Source organism: Monopterus albus, unplaced genomic scaffold (assembly GCF_001952655.1).
Source record: "Monopterus albus unplaced genomic scaffold, M_albus_1.0 scaffold127.1, whole genome shotgun sequence".
NCBI classification, from domain to species: Eukaryota; Metazoa; Chordata; class Actinopteri; order Synbranchiformes; family Synbranchidae; genus Monopterus; species Monopterus albus.
Window position 1 is genome coordinate 1896980 of NW_018128007.1, and position 15328 is coordinate 1912307.

General features: G+C 41.9%; 1 protein-coding gene across 1 annotated transcript in view; it reads left to right on the forward strand.

The window, feature by feature from the left end:
* cmip (c-Maf inducing protein) overlaps window positions 1-15328 on the forward strand; it is a 56877-nt gene that overhangs the window by 35738 nt on the left and 5811 nt on the right. Inside the window, exons 6-16 of the mRNA XM_020612657.1 lie at window positions 830-892; window positions 1007-1087; window positions 1664-1767; window positions 2133-2237; window positions 4785-5231; window positions 7219-7284; window positions 10590-10616; window positions 10708-10756; window positions 10864-10971; window positions 11052-11168; window positions 11592-11732. Of these exons, the coding sequence (XP_020468313.1) occupies window positions 830-892; window positions 1007-1087; window positions 1664-1767; window positions 2133-2237; window positions 4785-5231; window positions 7219-7284; window positions 10590-10616; window positions 10708-10756; window positions 10864-10971; window positions 11052-11168; window positions 11592-11732 (1308 nt within the window). The remainder of the gene's footprint in view (window positions 1-829; window positions 893-1006; window positions 1088-1663; window positions 1768-2132; window positions 2238-4784; window positions 5232-7218; window positions 7285-10589; window positions 10617-10707; window positions 10757-10863; window positions 10972-11051; window positions 11169-11591; window positions 11733-15328) is intronic.

A 15328-nucleotide genomic window follows, 5' to 3' on the forward strand; every position in this document is an offset into this window, starting at 1 on the left:
CTTGGGCTGTAGAATCCCTCCTTCTCCATCACTTTGCTTACTCTGTAATATCATAGAAATCGACCACCTACCAATTAAATATAAAAACCCACTCCTCATTTCTCTAGCTATTGCCAAGAAAACAATCTTTCAAAATTGGAAATCAAAAAAATCACTACACATAAACCACTGGACCAACCTTCTGACAGAATACATCACATTAGAGAAAATGGCATCCACTCACAAGAATAGTTTATCAGCTTTTTATGACACATGGAACCATTTCTAACACATTTCAACTTGAACCAAACACCTGGGGCTGAGGCCACGCACATTCCCACCAACCTCTAGAAATGTAACAAGTTGATTTTATTAGTAGTACTGTTATCATCATCATTATTATTGGTCTTTTTTTTTTTATTCCACTCCTTTTCCCTTTCTTGCATTTCATAGACTGCATAAGTTGGAAATACCCACACTTCACACATTACAACCTTGTTAAACACTCTATATGCTTTTGTAATGTCATGTAACTGTTGTCTTGTCTCCCATGTTCAGTACTTGGGTCTTGGCTTCTGTTTTTCAGTCTTTAAATTGAAGGGAGGTATAGATTTTCCTCATGTTTTAGTGTGTTTTTGATTGCTGCAGTCGATGCCCATATGGTGGTATCTGGGCAGAACAAAAGAGCTCGATGCTGAGAGAGATTGTCATGTTTGTGTAACTCACCTGTGGGCGGTTTTTACAAGGTTCCCGCACCTGACAGCCCAGACCTATGTTGCTGGCTCCCGGCCAGGGTAAATAAGAGATAGGATATGGAAATATTGGTGTGTGTGTGTGTTTGTTTGTGCAGGCCATTGCCCCTCTTCTGGAAAACAACCATCCACCACCTGACTTGTGTGAGTTCTTCTGTAAGGTAAGATTAAGTGCTGCATTAATAAGCAAAGTAGAACAACACTGAACATTTCTGTAGTAAATTTAAATTGTTGTAAGTGTTTGAAAGGCTGACGGTTACTCTTGTGTGCTGCAGCACTGCCGGGAGCGGCCGAGATCGATGGTGGTGATTGAGGTGTTCACTCCTGTCGTCCAGAGAATTCTCAAACACAACATGGTGAGAGGAGCTCAGTAGTGTGGACGAGAGCTTTGTTAGCTTGTTGTTTGTTTGGTTAGGTTGATGGATGACTGATCCCTAGGTGCGAGTGGTTTTCTGTCTCTGTGTGTCAGCACTGTGATGGACCGGTCCACGGCGTACCCTGCCTCTCAGTCAGTCTAGTTAGGACTGGCTTCAGACCAGGCTGAGTGGTCAAAGTGCCAAGAAGCCCAACATCCTTCTCATCTCTTGTCATCTTTTTACTTTCAACTAATGAGCAATAAAGCATAAAATGCCCCAAGAAATAATATAAAAAGGACTTGAAAATACAAATCCCTTCCCCACCCCACTGTACTGTAGCAGCGTCTGAATTTCACTCCTTGGCTTAAATACAAAGGCTGGGTACAGAAGAACAGATTTTCCAGCTGAAAATTTGCCCTTCATGTGTCCCCAGTGCACTGTTCAACAAAGAGACATAAGCCGAATAAATGACACCACCTATGGTGGATGAAGGCTCTTTCAGTTGTTGTAATTACAGAACAGCAGTAGGAGAAGATTAGCATTTTTGGTTTATATATTTATATAACTCTTTGGCAGGATTTTGGGAAGTGCCCTCGACTGCGTCTCTTCACTCAGGAGTACATCCTGGCTCTCAATGAGCTGAATGCTGGGATGGAGGTGGTCAAGAAGTTTGTCCACAGGTGAGTAACGGTAGTGTACAATCATACCTGTCAACAGGCCCTAGAAGTTTTTTAATGGCCTGTTCATAAGATTTATACATGTAATTGAGTATTAGTGATAGAAGGCCAGGATTTATGTTAATGACTGCTGGTTTTGTGTTTTACCTGTTTGTATACATTTGACCAGTTTCATACCCAAACCTTGTTCTTCTCACGGCTGAAAAGTCTCTAAATCACATGTAGACTCCTCATGAAAATGCTCATGAAACATGAAATACTCAAAGCAGCGTGAGGTCCACTGGGCTGATTGTGTGCTGTGACGAAGGCTGACCCTTCACCAGGTAGTTGGGACCATGGTATCTGACCTGTACTTGTGTGTGTTGCAGCATGCATGGGCCAACCGGTCAGTGCCCTCACCCTCGCGTCCTGCCAAATTTAGTAGCAGTGTGTCTGGCTGCCATTTATTCCTGTTATGAGGAGTTCATCAACAGGTCAGTTATACACATCCACAGCTTCACATTTGATTTGATTAGTGTTTCATCTTTCCCTCAGTTTATCCATATACCTTTCCACTCATGTCCAGACCGACAGCTGCAGATTGAGCAGCTTGGATCCTGATGGTCAGCAGTACAGACGAAACCGTATACATGTAATATTCGTGATTATAATGACCAAAATGATCAGTATTTCAGTTAGCAGTAATATCAAGGTATTGTTAAAATGTGCTGAAAATGTTCCTAAAGTACTGAAAAACAAGCTCAAAATTTTAATTTCCGGTTATATAGTAAAAGCAAAAATCAAATTAGCAGCACTATAGACTTTTTGTAGATAAGGACAAGGGGCCAGTAACATTACTGGGTCTGCCTGCTGAATACCCACTCTGTTACTAAGGGAACACTCATTTATTATCATTATTATTATTCTCTCTCTTAGAAATACACAGAGTATTAAGAAGACTGATCGTAATTGCAGTGAGTCCACCACCTAACATAAATGTAGAGGAGTATAGTGTTTCTCTTCTAGCCAATGTCTGTTGAACAAAATATGTTGTTTGGCCGACTACATAATGTGTTAACTTATGCAATGAATGAATAGACTGCAGACACGAGGCATACAGCAGCAGGACAACATGTGATTTTATAAGAGTAGGTAACACTGAAGGCTTCCCTTTACATTACCACGACCTTCCCTCCCGTCTGAGGTCCCCACATCTTGCAAGGAGCTAAAAGTGAACTTACTTTTCTTTCTGCAGCTTCTGCAGACAGGATGACCATCTTCAGTCAGGTCTCTTCTAAAAGACAAAACACAACCACCACCACCACAGGATAATTAAAACTGGTTATACTACCCACTGGAAATGTGACCATGGTTTACCATGAAACTAGTAACCAAGCTAAAACAAGCCACACCCCTCACTGAGGCTCCATACTGACTGGAAACAACATGGCTACCTCAACACACGTTCTCTGACAAAATACCCAAAAGAGAAACATGAGTAAAAGCTGTTTCTGTTGCCTTGCTCTAGCTGTAGCTCACTGTGTTATAGTTTATACTGTGTACTCTTTCTCACTCAGCGATTGGCCTGGTGCTCACACTCCCTAGCACTAATGTATCTAACATAACAGCCCTGCAATAAATCCTATCTTGATGAAGGCTTATTGTTCAGTGTTCTAGGTTTAGAGAGAGGCTGATTTATTGTTACGGCCATTTTGCAGACTAGTTTGTGCTGCTGTTAAATAAATGTAATGTGTTCATGAAGGTGGGATATACAGTATCACATGGCTGTTGTGCTAGACGGCGAGACATTCAGCTGGGTGTACCTACCTGTAATAATACACTGGCACCTGAGTGTAAGTAAACATAGGTTTGTCAAGTGCACAGTGAAGTGAGTTTTGAGTTGTTTCCCCAGAAAGAAATTTAAAATGTAGATAATTCTCTAAAAACATTAAAGGATGTTTGATGGGATTTTGTTCTAGAACAAATACGCTGATCACTGCCTGGAAATCAGTGCCTGAACACATTAAAGTAAAATAGCTGGTGTGAGAAAGAGGCTTTGCCACAGCAGACTGATCATACCATTCAGTGTCGCTTACTCCTGTAGTAGGAGGGCCGTTGTTTTGTTTGCCTCTGTCCATTTTTCACTGGATAGACAAACATGGCTGGTAATTTCTCACATCTCATTGAACTAGTATGAAGGAAACTGTCCAGTCATAAGCAGAGTTTACCACATTACTGTCATCTGAGCACATTATGATGTGCAGTGTCCCCAGCATGGGATTTTATTTTAAATAAATATGTAAACATGGTCTCCCAGTACAATAGAAGTAAGAAAATATATAAAATACCATCAATAAATAGAACTGCATTAAATGTGTAATGTGATCAGATTTATTTCAAAGGATAACCTGAAGCTGCATATGAAGTCTGGTGATGTCGGTAGATTGTCTCTTTTTTTCTTTTCAAGAAAAGAACTCGTGGGTTTAACAGGGACTATACACAGCACGACAGCTGGCAGAACAGACTTCAGCCACATCACAGATCATATCACAGTACTATCTTTACATTTAGTATTGGCATAGTTAATGAATGTAGTTTATTGTTCACACCCGCCAACAGTCAAACACTAAATTCAGATACAGAAACACTATTTGCAGTGCACAGGAATGGAGAACCAACTCTGAGTATATTGTTATGAAAGGGTAGAATATGTATATTTATAATGTATTTAAATGGTCGTGCTTCTTTCTAGCCTGTTCCATGGGGACTTTTTGTTTACTGCAGATATGTAGCATATTCTTAACTCATTAGCGTCATCTCCTTGGCTTCCTTCGCCCCAGAGAGGGACACTTCCTAGCTGTTTTTCCAAAACTCCAGCACACAAAGGAGCCATCACTGTGGCACCCATCTCTCCTGGCTCTCACCACCTCACTTATTATTCTGAGGCCTCTTGTTTATACTTACATTGACAGTGACACTTAATGACCCTGCCATGAGCAGAGGTGTTGTACTTGGCCTGCTCACCTTTCTTCTCCCTGCAGTCGGGACAACTCCCCCAGCCTGAAGGAGATCAGAAATGGTTGCCAGCAGCTGAATGATCGCAAACCCCCTATGCCGCTCTGCCTGCTGCGCCCCGAGCCTCCGACGCCACCTACTGCCACCCTCCTCCCCCTCTCCACCAACTCCAGCCTTCCTCAGCTGCCTACTCCCCAAAACCCCATCCCACCCATCCCCATCTCCTCCCCGATGCCCTCCCTGCCTCTCTCCCCTCCTCCTTCTGTCGTCAATTCCAGCGAGATCCTGGTGGAGCTGGAGCGGAACAACAACTCAGCCAACACCAGGCTCAAGGGCGGGCCGATAGGGAGCGACAGCGAACCCAACCTCATCGACTGCCTGCTGGTCAGCCCAGCCCTCAACACCCTGTCCATTCAGCTGCCTGCACAGGCCGACCGAGTGCTGGGCTGCTTTGCACTCATCCTCAAGATGCTGTGAGTTCACACATTAAACTGTCACTGTTCCTGAATACTGATGGAACAGGCCAACATGTTGCATACACATTTTCCCAGAGTTAAATAAGTAGATCAGTATCAGCATTCGTTGGAGGTAATATACAGAGATGAACAGGGGGCAGTCTTTGTGCTGAGCTAGGCTAAACATGTCGTTGACCTACCTGTACCTGTGCACTGGTCCCTCGGGTGTTAATCTTTTCATATGATTCTGTTTAAGAAAGGAAACGAGATGATTTCCAAAATGTCAGACTGTGCATGTAGCTCAAGTTTCAGCTGTAAGAACCGCTGCTACGCTGATTCTACTGCCTCCAGTGCAATGAACTGAGATGAACATTGGTTACACACAGTGGCGGGCTGTGCATTTGGTACCTGGACCTTCAGTGGGGACTTACCCGACTTAATTCACCTCTTAATACCACCACTGTACGTTGCAATTATAGAAACCATCAGTACTATACAAAAACGCAGTATAATAAAGTGTGGCATTACAGAGAAAGAGGCATTTCGCGTATTGAGGGTGAATATCGTTTTTACTAAAGCAAGAAACCCAGTTAAGACAACTCCAAAACCTCTACACTACAACCGCAACTGTGCCACGTACATCATCTAGCGCAGTTCAGAATCAATATTTATCTAATAACATGACAAAAACATACAAAATTTAAATTAAATACTAGATGAGATGCTATTTATTTATATTTGAGATGCTATTTATTTATAGACAAAATCCATCCTCACGGAGGTGATCTCTGTAAGTCCTTTTCTAGTTTTGCTCTGACCAACCAATCAGAGGACGGAAAAATGCTGACATCATTGTGGGCCAGCTAGCTGGCCCTGTGAGGCGAATTTGAAATCTGATTGGTTAAAGAAACAGTCCCACTGCTAATATAGTTTAAGCACTACTGATTCTGAAGGCCCTGGGCAGATTAGATTGACATGGCAACACATAGAGGCTGAAATCTGATTGGACAAAAAAATCTAACATCCATACACACGTACTGGAAGCAGTGCAGCCAAGAGAAACGCTACGAAATGAAGAGAATAGAGTGTTGGGAATAAATTAATACAATTTCATGGAACAAATATTAGAATTTAGGTTGTAAATGTAGGTCAGTGCTTCTGATAGTGTTTAGGCCAGCAGAGAAGGCCACTGGTTACACATGATAGAAAGGAGTACGATAGAGGTCCTACAGCAACAGGATGTCATTTACAGTGAATAAGCCATTGGCTTTCATTAGATTTGACAACATCCCATAATAATAATTCTTCATACACAGAGATTCACAGATGGATCGGCATAACAGTCAGAACACTGACCCAGACTGCACAAAGTCAGCTGATGCAGGGAGTGATGCATTAACTGTGTGAGTTCCAAACCATCAACCGGCAGCATGGACCAGAAACACAGATGTCTTTCCTTAATCCAGAAATTCACATATATCACTGCAGTGTAAACAGGCAAAGCTTCACCCATAACAAGCTGTCAGTACAGGATCTTAGAGGGATTTTTCAGCTGCAGTGGATCGCTCTGTGAGCGGAGACCCTGCTGGGCCCGTCACCAAGTCACTGATCACCACAGCGCTGGTCTTGGAGCCTGCTAAACTTTAAACAGCCTCAGACACACATATGATATCTTTGAAAGAGATGATAACATAACCATGAATGACCCCAGTGCTGATTACACAGTGTGAAAGTGGGGCAGCAGTGTGTGTCCTTGTGTTGGGGTGTGGGTATGTTAACCAAACAGCCTGGCCTAAAAACCACAGTGTCTGTGCTTTTTTAACAAAGCCAGTTACTTGACTCACAGTAATGTGATGCTGTCGTTCGTTACAGTCAACGCCGTAGGTTTGCGCCACCTCATGTTTCAACTACTCCCGTCTTTTTGTTCTGCAGCCTCAGTAATCCAGACTTCTCCATCCTCTTTCCATTGTTACACTGACTTCCTTCATCTGTCTGTCTCTGGCAGGTCAGACTACGATGACTGGAGACCGGCTCTGGCCAGCCTGCTGCAGCCCATCCCCTTCCCTAAAGAGTACGTATTCAACTCGCACTGGGCAGTCACACCTAATTCATTCATCTAGTAATGTCTTAGAATAGAATAGAAAATATCTGCACATCTAATGCCAGCTGTAAGCCTTTACCATATAAAGTGCACCATGAAATTGCACAATAATATTACACATCTGAAAGAGGTAGTGTTATTTAGTGTTTATTTGCAATTCAAATGGCCCAGGGGAAGAAGCTATTAGTTAGTCTGGTGGTATGGGATTTTATTGACCTGAAGCGCTGTCCAGACGGCAGCAGGTCAAAAAAATGATGAGCAGGGTGTGAAGGCTCTCCTGTGATGGCTTTGATTCTGCTGAGATTATTCAAGCTACTTAAAGCAGCCAACCAGACACCATAGTCCCATTGAGTGAAAAGGGGAGTTCATGAAAGTATACACTCACAGGCCACTTTATTAGGTACACCTTTACAGCTGTATGCACGTCAGTGCAACACTTCCGCCTTAGCATCTGTGTTTATGAAGCTCAACATGTCTGTTTTTGGTGAAACTGTCATAAATGTATAAATTCAATTATATGTTTATAATTGAGGTAGTTAAAGGTGGTGTTGAGCTACATTATATTCAGAGGTGTCTCTATATTTTTGTCCTCCCCAGTTGCATACATGAGAGGGTCAGAATTTTAGGAACATTTCATAAACACAGATGCTAAGGCGGAAGTGTTGCACTGACGTGCATACAGCTGTAAAGGTGTACCTAATAAAGTGGCTGGTAGTGTTGTTTTCGTCAACGAAAATTGTGACTAAATATCGTCGTCAACAAACCTTTATCACGTGACGGAAACGAGATGAGACGCAACGTAAATGCTGGTCATGCGACGAAGACTATAATAAAAGGTATAATGCGATATACTAAATATCGTCGTCAACAAACCTTTATCACGTGACGGAAACGAGATGAGACGCAACGTAAATGCTGGTCATGCGACGAAGACTATAATAAAATGTATAATGCGATATTGTTGACGAAAAAAAGAGACTAAATGTGGTTTACAAAATAAAAACTATGCTAAAATGTCTCTTCATTTTCTTTGACCAAAACGAGACGAAACGAAATGTTATTTCGTCTCGTTTAGTCGCATTATTATTATTATTTTGCAGTATTTCAGTTTCCTGTGTCTCGCTTCAGGGGCTGCATCAGGTCGCATTGCGCAGACGCAGGCGACGTCACTTCCTTAAGCCTCACACGCGACATTATTTAGAAGACGACAAAAAGCAAAGTTAAGTCTTACAGAGAGAAAGTTAAGATGGCCGGCCAGCCGGGGTCCATTGGGAGAAAGAGAAGAAACAATATTTGGAAAAACTTTAATTACATAGAAGTGGAAAAGAAAACAATGTGTTGTGGAAAAAGATGGGGAGAAATGTGGCCACAAAATCACACTAAATGTGTATTGGATGTATTCTTGAGTCTATAAGGTAACAATAATATAATAAGATAACCTTGTTTGAAATGGGTTTGGCTAAAAGAAAAATTTGGTTTCGTCTGTACTACTAGGTACTTATACTATATTGACTGGGTTAAATAGAATTGCATTACTAAAAAGAGACTAAAATACAATTTTCATGAACTAAAACTAGACTAAAATGTCATCACTTTTCGTCAACTAAAACTAGATGAAAATAGTCATGGATAATTCTGACTAAAATAAGACTTTTAGTTGACTCAAACTTGACTAAACTAAAAAGAGTATGAACGTGACTAAAACTAATAAAAACTAAAATGACAGCTTCACACAAAGACTAGACTAAAACTAACATTAAAACAGGCCGCCAAAAACAACTATAGTGTAGCAGCTGCAGCGTGACACAGGAAGGCGTGTAAGACCCTGTGTCCTGGGTCGAGGCCTAGTAGTGTAGGTCACCCACCTTTTGGCCCCACACACTTACTGTGGTTATGCTACTACCACCCATTGGACTCGCCTCTGCTCCATCTCCCGCCTTTTCATTTGTTTCCAGTGTAGCATTTCACCATCTCTGCCAGTGTATAGTAGCGGGGGGTCCAGCTGTTGACAGGTGTAATGAAGTAAAGCCTCCCAAGAGCCCACTGTAATTGGTAATAAGCAGCTCGAAGACTTCTTTGTAATTGACTAGCTGATCCAGAGCTTCATTAGCATTGACTGGTGGATGACTTGTTGTTTGTCCAAACATGAGACACAGACACACCTGTTGTTCACCTGCGCCACTGTTGCCTGGTTGATGGCTTCAGGCGTCATTAGGAAAGGCAACAATACTCCCCAGTACCCTGCAGAGGACGCAATGAGTCATGTCAGCGCACTCACAAATCTGGTGACACACACTATGGCATGCTTAGACAACTTCATACACACATGCAGAACACTTATTAGCATACGTATATGTTGTTTGCTTAATCCATATAAAAGCTGATTTGTAAAAAGACAATTTGCCATCTTACGGGGGCCGTGTGCCGGACTGTTTCTTCTTATCTCAGTCTTGGTGAGATATGTTATTTCACAAAACATCAAACTGTTCCTTTGTTTCTGTAATTTGACTTTATATTCAGTGACATCATGAATGAGGTCTGATATGGAGCTGAATGTGTATTTTCTTGCACTTGTATCTCACACGCAGCCTTAATCTTTAGATTAAGTTACTCAGTTAACCTGTATCATCACAAACATATTTGTGTAAACTCCAAAAAAATAACTATTTTAAAATCCCAGTGGAGATCCTAAAGTTTCTAGAGAAAAAGAAAACTGGCAGGTGAGCTACAGACCGCTACTTAAGTACTTATGTACAGCCTCTGATACTGATAGTTATATCAGTATCAGAGGCTGTACATAAGTACTTAAGTAGCCTTAAAATACCTGGTCCCTGAAATATTTCACACCATGAACGCTCCAGACAGTGTTGGAACAGGCCGACACACTAAATGGATTTGCATCCAGGGTTATTCACAACTTTATCATCAGTGGTCAGTGGAGAAAGTGATTCCCCGGACACCAGTCAACCTCTTACAGCTGCTTTTAAAGCACAACTGTAAGGATTCCCCACAGAGATCATTAAAAAGTCATCTCAAGTAACAAACAATCCCAAGAGGTTCACATGCTCTTATCATGTGTACTGACTGTCATAATGAGCCGTGCACTCCCTCTGAAACCTATCTAATCCTGGAGAATGTCTCCACCAAGCTGTGGTAACACCGTGCTACTCTAACATTACTATGACAGATATATCCACAGAAATATGTTTGTTTGGCTACATTTCTCAGTTTTGGCTGTAATCTCTCCATTCTCTCATTGTCTCCCCTATGTTCAGGGCTCTTGCGCATGCCAAATTCACAAAGTAAGTAACTCCGACACCTGCTTCACAGATTGACTTGGGTTCCCATTTGAAAGCCTGACATTTCTGTCCTGCTGTCTCTCTGTCTAAACAGGGAACTGAAATATGTCATTCAGAGATTTGCGGAGGATCCGAGGCAGGAGGTGAGTGTGTGTTTGTATATGTGTATTACTGTTTTAACTTTGTAGTGTTTCTAAAGCTTACAGAACATCATGAAATCAGAGGAATCATCTGTGTGTGTATTTTCCAGGTCCACTCTTGCTTGCTCAGTGTGCGTTCAGGTAAAGATGGCTGGTTTCAACTCTACAGTCCAGGAGGTGTGGCCTGTGATGATGATGGAGAGCTGTTTGCCAGTATGGTGAGTGAACAGAGACGCTCACACAAAGGCTTTATATTACTGGTCTGTGCTAATGAATGCATGGCTGTGCTCCTTACAAGGTTCATATTCTGATGGGCTCCTGCTATAAGACCAAGAAGTTCCTGCTCTCTCTGGCTGAGAACAAGCTGGGCCCCTGCATGCTGCTGGCCCTGCGTGGAAACCAAACCATGGTGGAGGTATGTCCATGTTCGTGTTTCTGTTAATTCTTCTGTCAATCAGATTTCTCTTTTGTTCTCCAAATGTGTCAATATCAAAGCACCAGAGGCCAAAATACCTAGCAAAAATGTTACATCCGATAATGCAAGCAGTGGTATTTGTTAGATTTTTCCTTGTAAACAAACACCCATGGAGTTTGTAACAGGCTTTCTCTAATGAATTTGTAGCCTTCAAGCTTAAGATGAGATAACGCTGATGACATTGCTATGACCTCATCAGGGTTATTTTTGCCAGATTTGACTAAGCTCCTCCGGAGCCACAGAAGACATACAGCGGACTGAGCAGTACTCATCACAGTGTGAACCGGTCATCACATCTAAAAGCAGTAAACCGCCCCTTTACAGTGTGTGTGTGTGTGTGTGTGTGTTTGTCTGCGTGTCCAGATCCTGTGTCTGATGCTGGAGTACAATATCATTGACAACAAAGACACCCAGCTGCAGATCATCTCCACCCTGGAGAGCACCCACGTGGGCCTGCGCATGTACGAGCAGCTCTGCGACCGACAGAGAGAGCTCAAAGAATTGGTGAGTTACTGCTCCAGCAGACACACATGCTTTATTTACTAGGAACACGGAGGCCTGAAGTTAATGTGGACTGAACTCTTTGGCACCCCACTGTTCCAGTAGATCTGGCCTGAGAACATCTTGTTCCAGCTCATCCCACATTTTTGTTGGACTCGAGTCGACAGTTTTTCATTACATACAAACTTTTGCTTCCTCAATGATGCATGTGACCAATCTTCAGTTCCAGGACACTGCTGATAGCAACTGTCAAAGGGCCCCAGAGGTTAAGGACTGAGCATGCATTTGATAACAGAACAAAGAGAAAACACAAGGTTCATTCAGGAGAATAATGCATTGTGCTTGATGCCCGGGTTGGAGTGTCTGAATGATCTGGCTGAGCCCACATTGCAGAGCATTGCAGTATTTACCGTCATCGATTATTTCTGTTTATCTTTGCTATATGAACATCATTTTTAAGAGCCGGCTCCAACTTTGGTGAAGATGTCAAACCCATTTCAACATGAAGTTTGATATGTCACTTTGATGTCATTTTATTAGATATGAAATGGAGCAGTCCAGCATTAAACCGATCTGTAGCGTCTTTAGATATGAACGTAAATATCAAGTCTTTTGTCAGTCTCGTGTTGCTAATGAACTTTACTTCTTTCATTATGTTCTTCCTAATTTTTCAGAGAAATCATTTTAGGATTTCCTCTCTGATGTTTCTAGTAAATGGTAGATGGATCCCATCCGTCTGGCGTTGATCGTATCTCTAGCTTCAGTTTTCACCTATTTAAAGTTATTGACAAGGCAGAGTTTTGATTTGTTGCTTTTCTTTTGGAATATCTCTTTAATTATAACTGACAGTATTGTTTGTACTGGATTTACTGAAATCAAAACAGTAACAGTGACATACAACCCCAAATCAGAAAAAAATGGGACTGTATGTAAGATCTAAATTAAAACTGAAAGTAGTGATTTGTAAATCATCTGTGTCCTGTGTTACATTGAGAACAACACATCAGCACTTTATTTGATGTGACACCTCATCAACTTTATTCTTTGTTCAAAACAAACACTCACTTCAATCCTGATGTTGCAACACATTCCAAACAAAGTTGGGTTGGTTGCATTTCAGGGCCAGTGATGAGGTAAAACAATGAAATGATGATTCCAGTTGAACCAGGTGATGTCAGCAGGTGACTGCATCATGATTTGGTACAAATCATCATCATCATCATCAACTTTATTTACAGTGCCTTGCGAAAGTATTCGGCCCCCTTGAACTTTGCGACCTTTTGCCACATTTCAGGCTTCAAACATAAAGATATAAAACTGTAATTTTTTGTGAAGAATCAACAACAAGTGGGACACAATCATGAAGTGGAACGAAATTTATTGGATATGTCAAACTTTTTTAACAAATAAAAAACTGAAAAATTGGCCGTGCAAAATTATTCAGCCCCCTTAAGTTAATACTTTGTAGCGCCACCTTTTGCTGCGATTACAGCTGTAAGTCACTTGGGGTATGTCTCTATCAGTTTTGCACATCGAGAGACTGAAATTTTTGCCCATGCCTCCTTGCAAAACAGCTCGAGCTCAGTGAGGTTGGATGGAGAGCGTTTGTGAACAGCAGTTTTCAGTTCTTTCCACAAATTCTCGATTGGATCCCAAGGAGCACTGTGCAAGCGATAATATTGAAATGGAAGGAGTATCAGACCACTGCAAATCTACCAAGACCTGGCCGTCCCTCTAAACTTTCAGCTCATACAAGGAGAAGACTGATCAGAGATGCAGCCAAGAGGCCCATGATCACTCTGGATGAACTGCAGAGATCTACAGCTGAGGTGGGAGACTCTGTCCATAGGACAACAGTCAGTCGTATACTGCACAAATCTGGCCTTTATGGAAGAGTGGCAAGAAGAAAGCCATTTCTTAAAGATATCCATAAAAAGTGTCGTTTAAAGTTTGCCACAAGCCACCTGGGAGACACACCAAACATGTGGAAGAAGGTGCTCTGGTCAGATGAAACCAAAATCGAACTTTTTGGCAACAATGCAAAACGTTATGTTTGGTGTAAAAGCAACACAGCTCATCACCCTGAACACACCATCCCCACTGTCAAACATGGTGGTGGCAGCATCATGGTTTGGGCCTGCTTTTCTTCAGCAGGGACAGGGAAGGTGGTTAAAATTGATGGGAAGATGGATGGAGCCAAATACAGGACCATTCTGGAAGGAAACCTGATGGAGTCTGCAAAAGACCTGAGACTGGGACTGCGATTTGTCTTCCAACAAGACAATGATTCAAAACATAAAGCAAAATCTACAATGGAATGGTTCACAACTAAACATATCCAGGTGTTAGAATGGCCAAGTCAAAGTCCAGACCTGAATCCAATCGAGAATCTGTGGAAAGAACTGACAACTGCTGTTCACAAACGCTCTCCATCCAACCTCACTGAGCTCGAGCTGTTTTGCAAGGAGGAATGGGCAAAAATTTCAGTCTCTCGATGTGCAAAACTGATAGAGACATACCCCAAGTGACTTACAGCTGTAATCGCAGCAAAAGGTGGCGCTACAAAGTATTAACTTAAGGGGGCTGAATAATTTTGCACGCCCAATTTTTCAGTTTTTTATTTGTTAAAAAAGTTTGAAATATCCAATAAATTTCGTTCCACTTCATGATTGTGTCCCACTTGTTGTTGATTCTTCACAAAAAATTACAGTTTTATATCTTTATGTTTGAAGCCTGAAATGTGGCAAAAGGTCGCAAAGTTCAAGGGGGCCGAATACTTTCGCAAGGCACTGTATATAGCACATTTAACACAGCCAGAGCTGACCAAAGTGCTTAACACAATATCCACAAAAACCCATAAAACAAAATAAAACAAGCAACAGTAAAACAACATCACACTTAAAAGAACCACCCATCATAAAACAAAGGCTCAACAAGACAGGCTCATACTGGTTCGAACGCCAAACGGTACAGATGAGTCTTCAAATAAGTTTTAAAAGTGGACAACGAGGGGGCCTGCCTAATGTAAAGGGGCAATGCATTCCACAACTTAGGAGCCCCCACAGAGTCCTCTGTCCCCCCTAAGTCTCCGCCTAGCCCTCGGTGTCTCCAAGAGTAGCTGATCTGAGGCACCGAGAGGGGCTATAGGGATGCAGCAATTCTGTAAGATAAAGGGGGGCCAAACCATTTAAAGACTTAAAAACAAATAAAAGAATTTTAAAATGAATTCTAAAACACACCGTGGCATCCAGGAAAGGCCGAGCCCTTTAGGAGCAAAGATGGGCCGAGATGACGTCTTTTCCAGTCGCCCATGCATATTTTAACAAGACAATGCAAACCTCATCCTGCCATAACTTTGTTTGGAATGTGTTACAGGAATCAGCATTGAAGTGAGAGTTTATTTTGAATGAAGAATCAAATTGATAAAGTATCACATCAAATAATGAACTGCTGTGTTGTTTTCAACATCATGCAGCACACAGTTGATTAGTCATGCTACTCCACTCATCACATGGTTTTAATGACCATGTCCCTGCTTAGGTGCATCTGCTGCTGTAATGACTTACACCCAATTATAAACAATTTGTCCTGTTTACAAA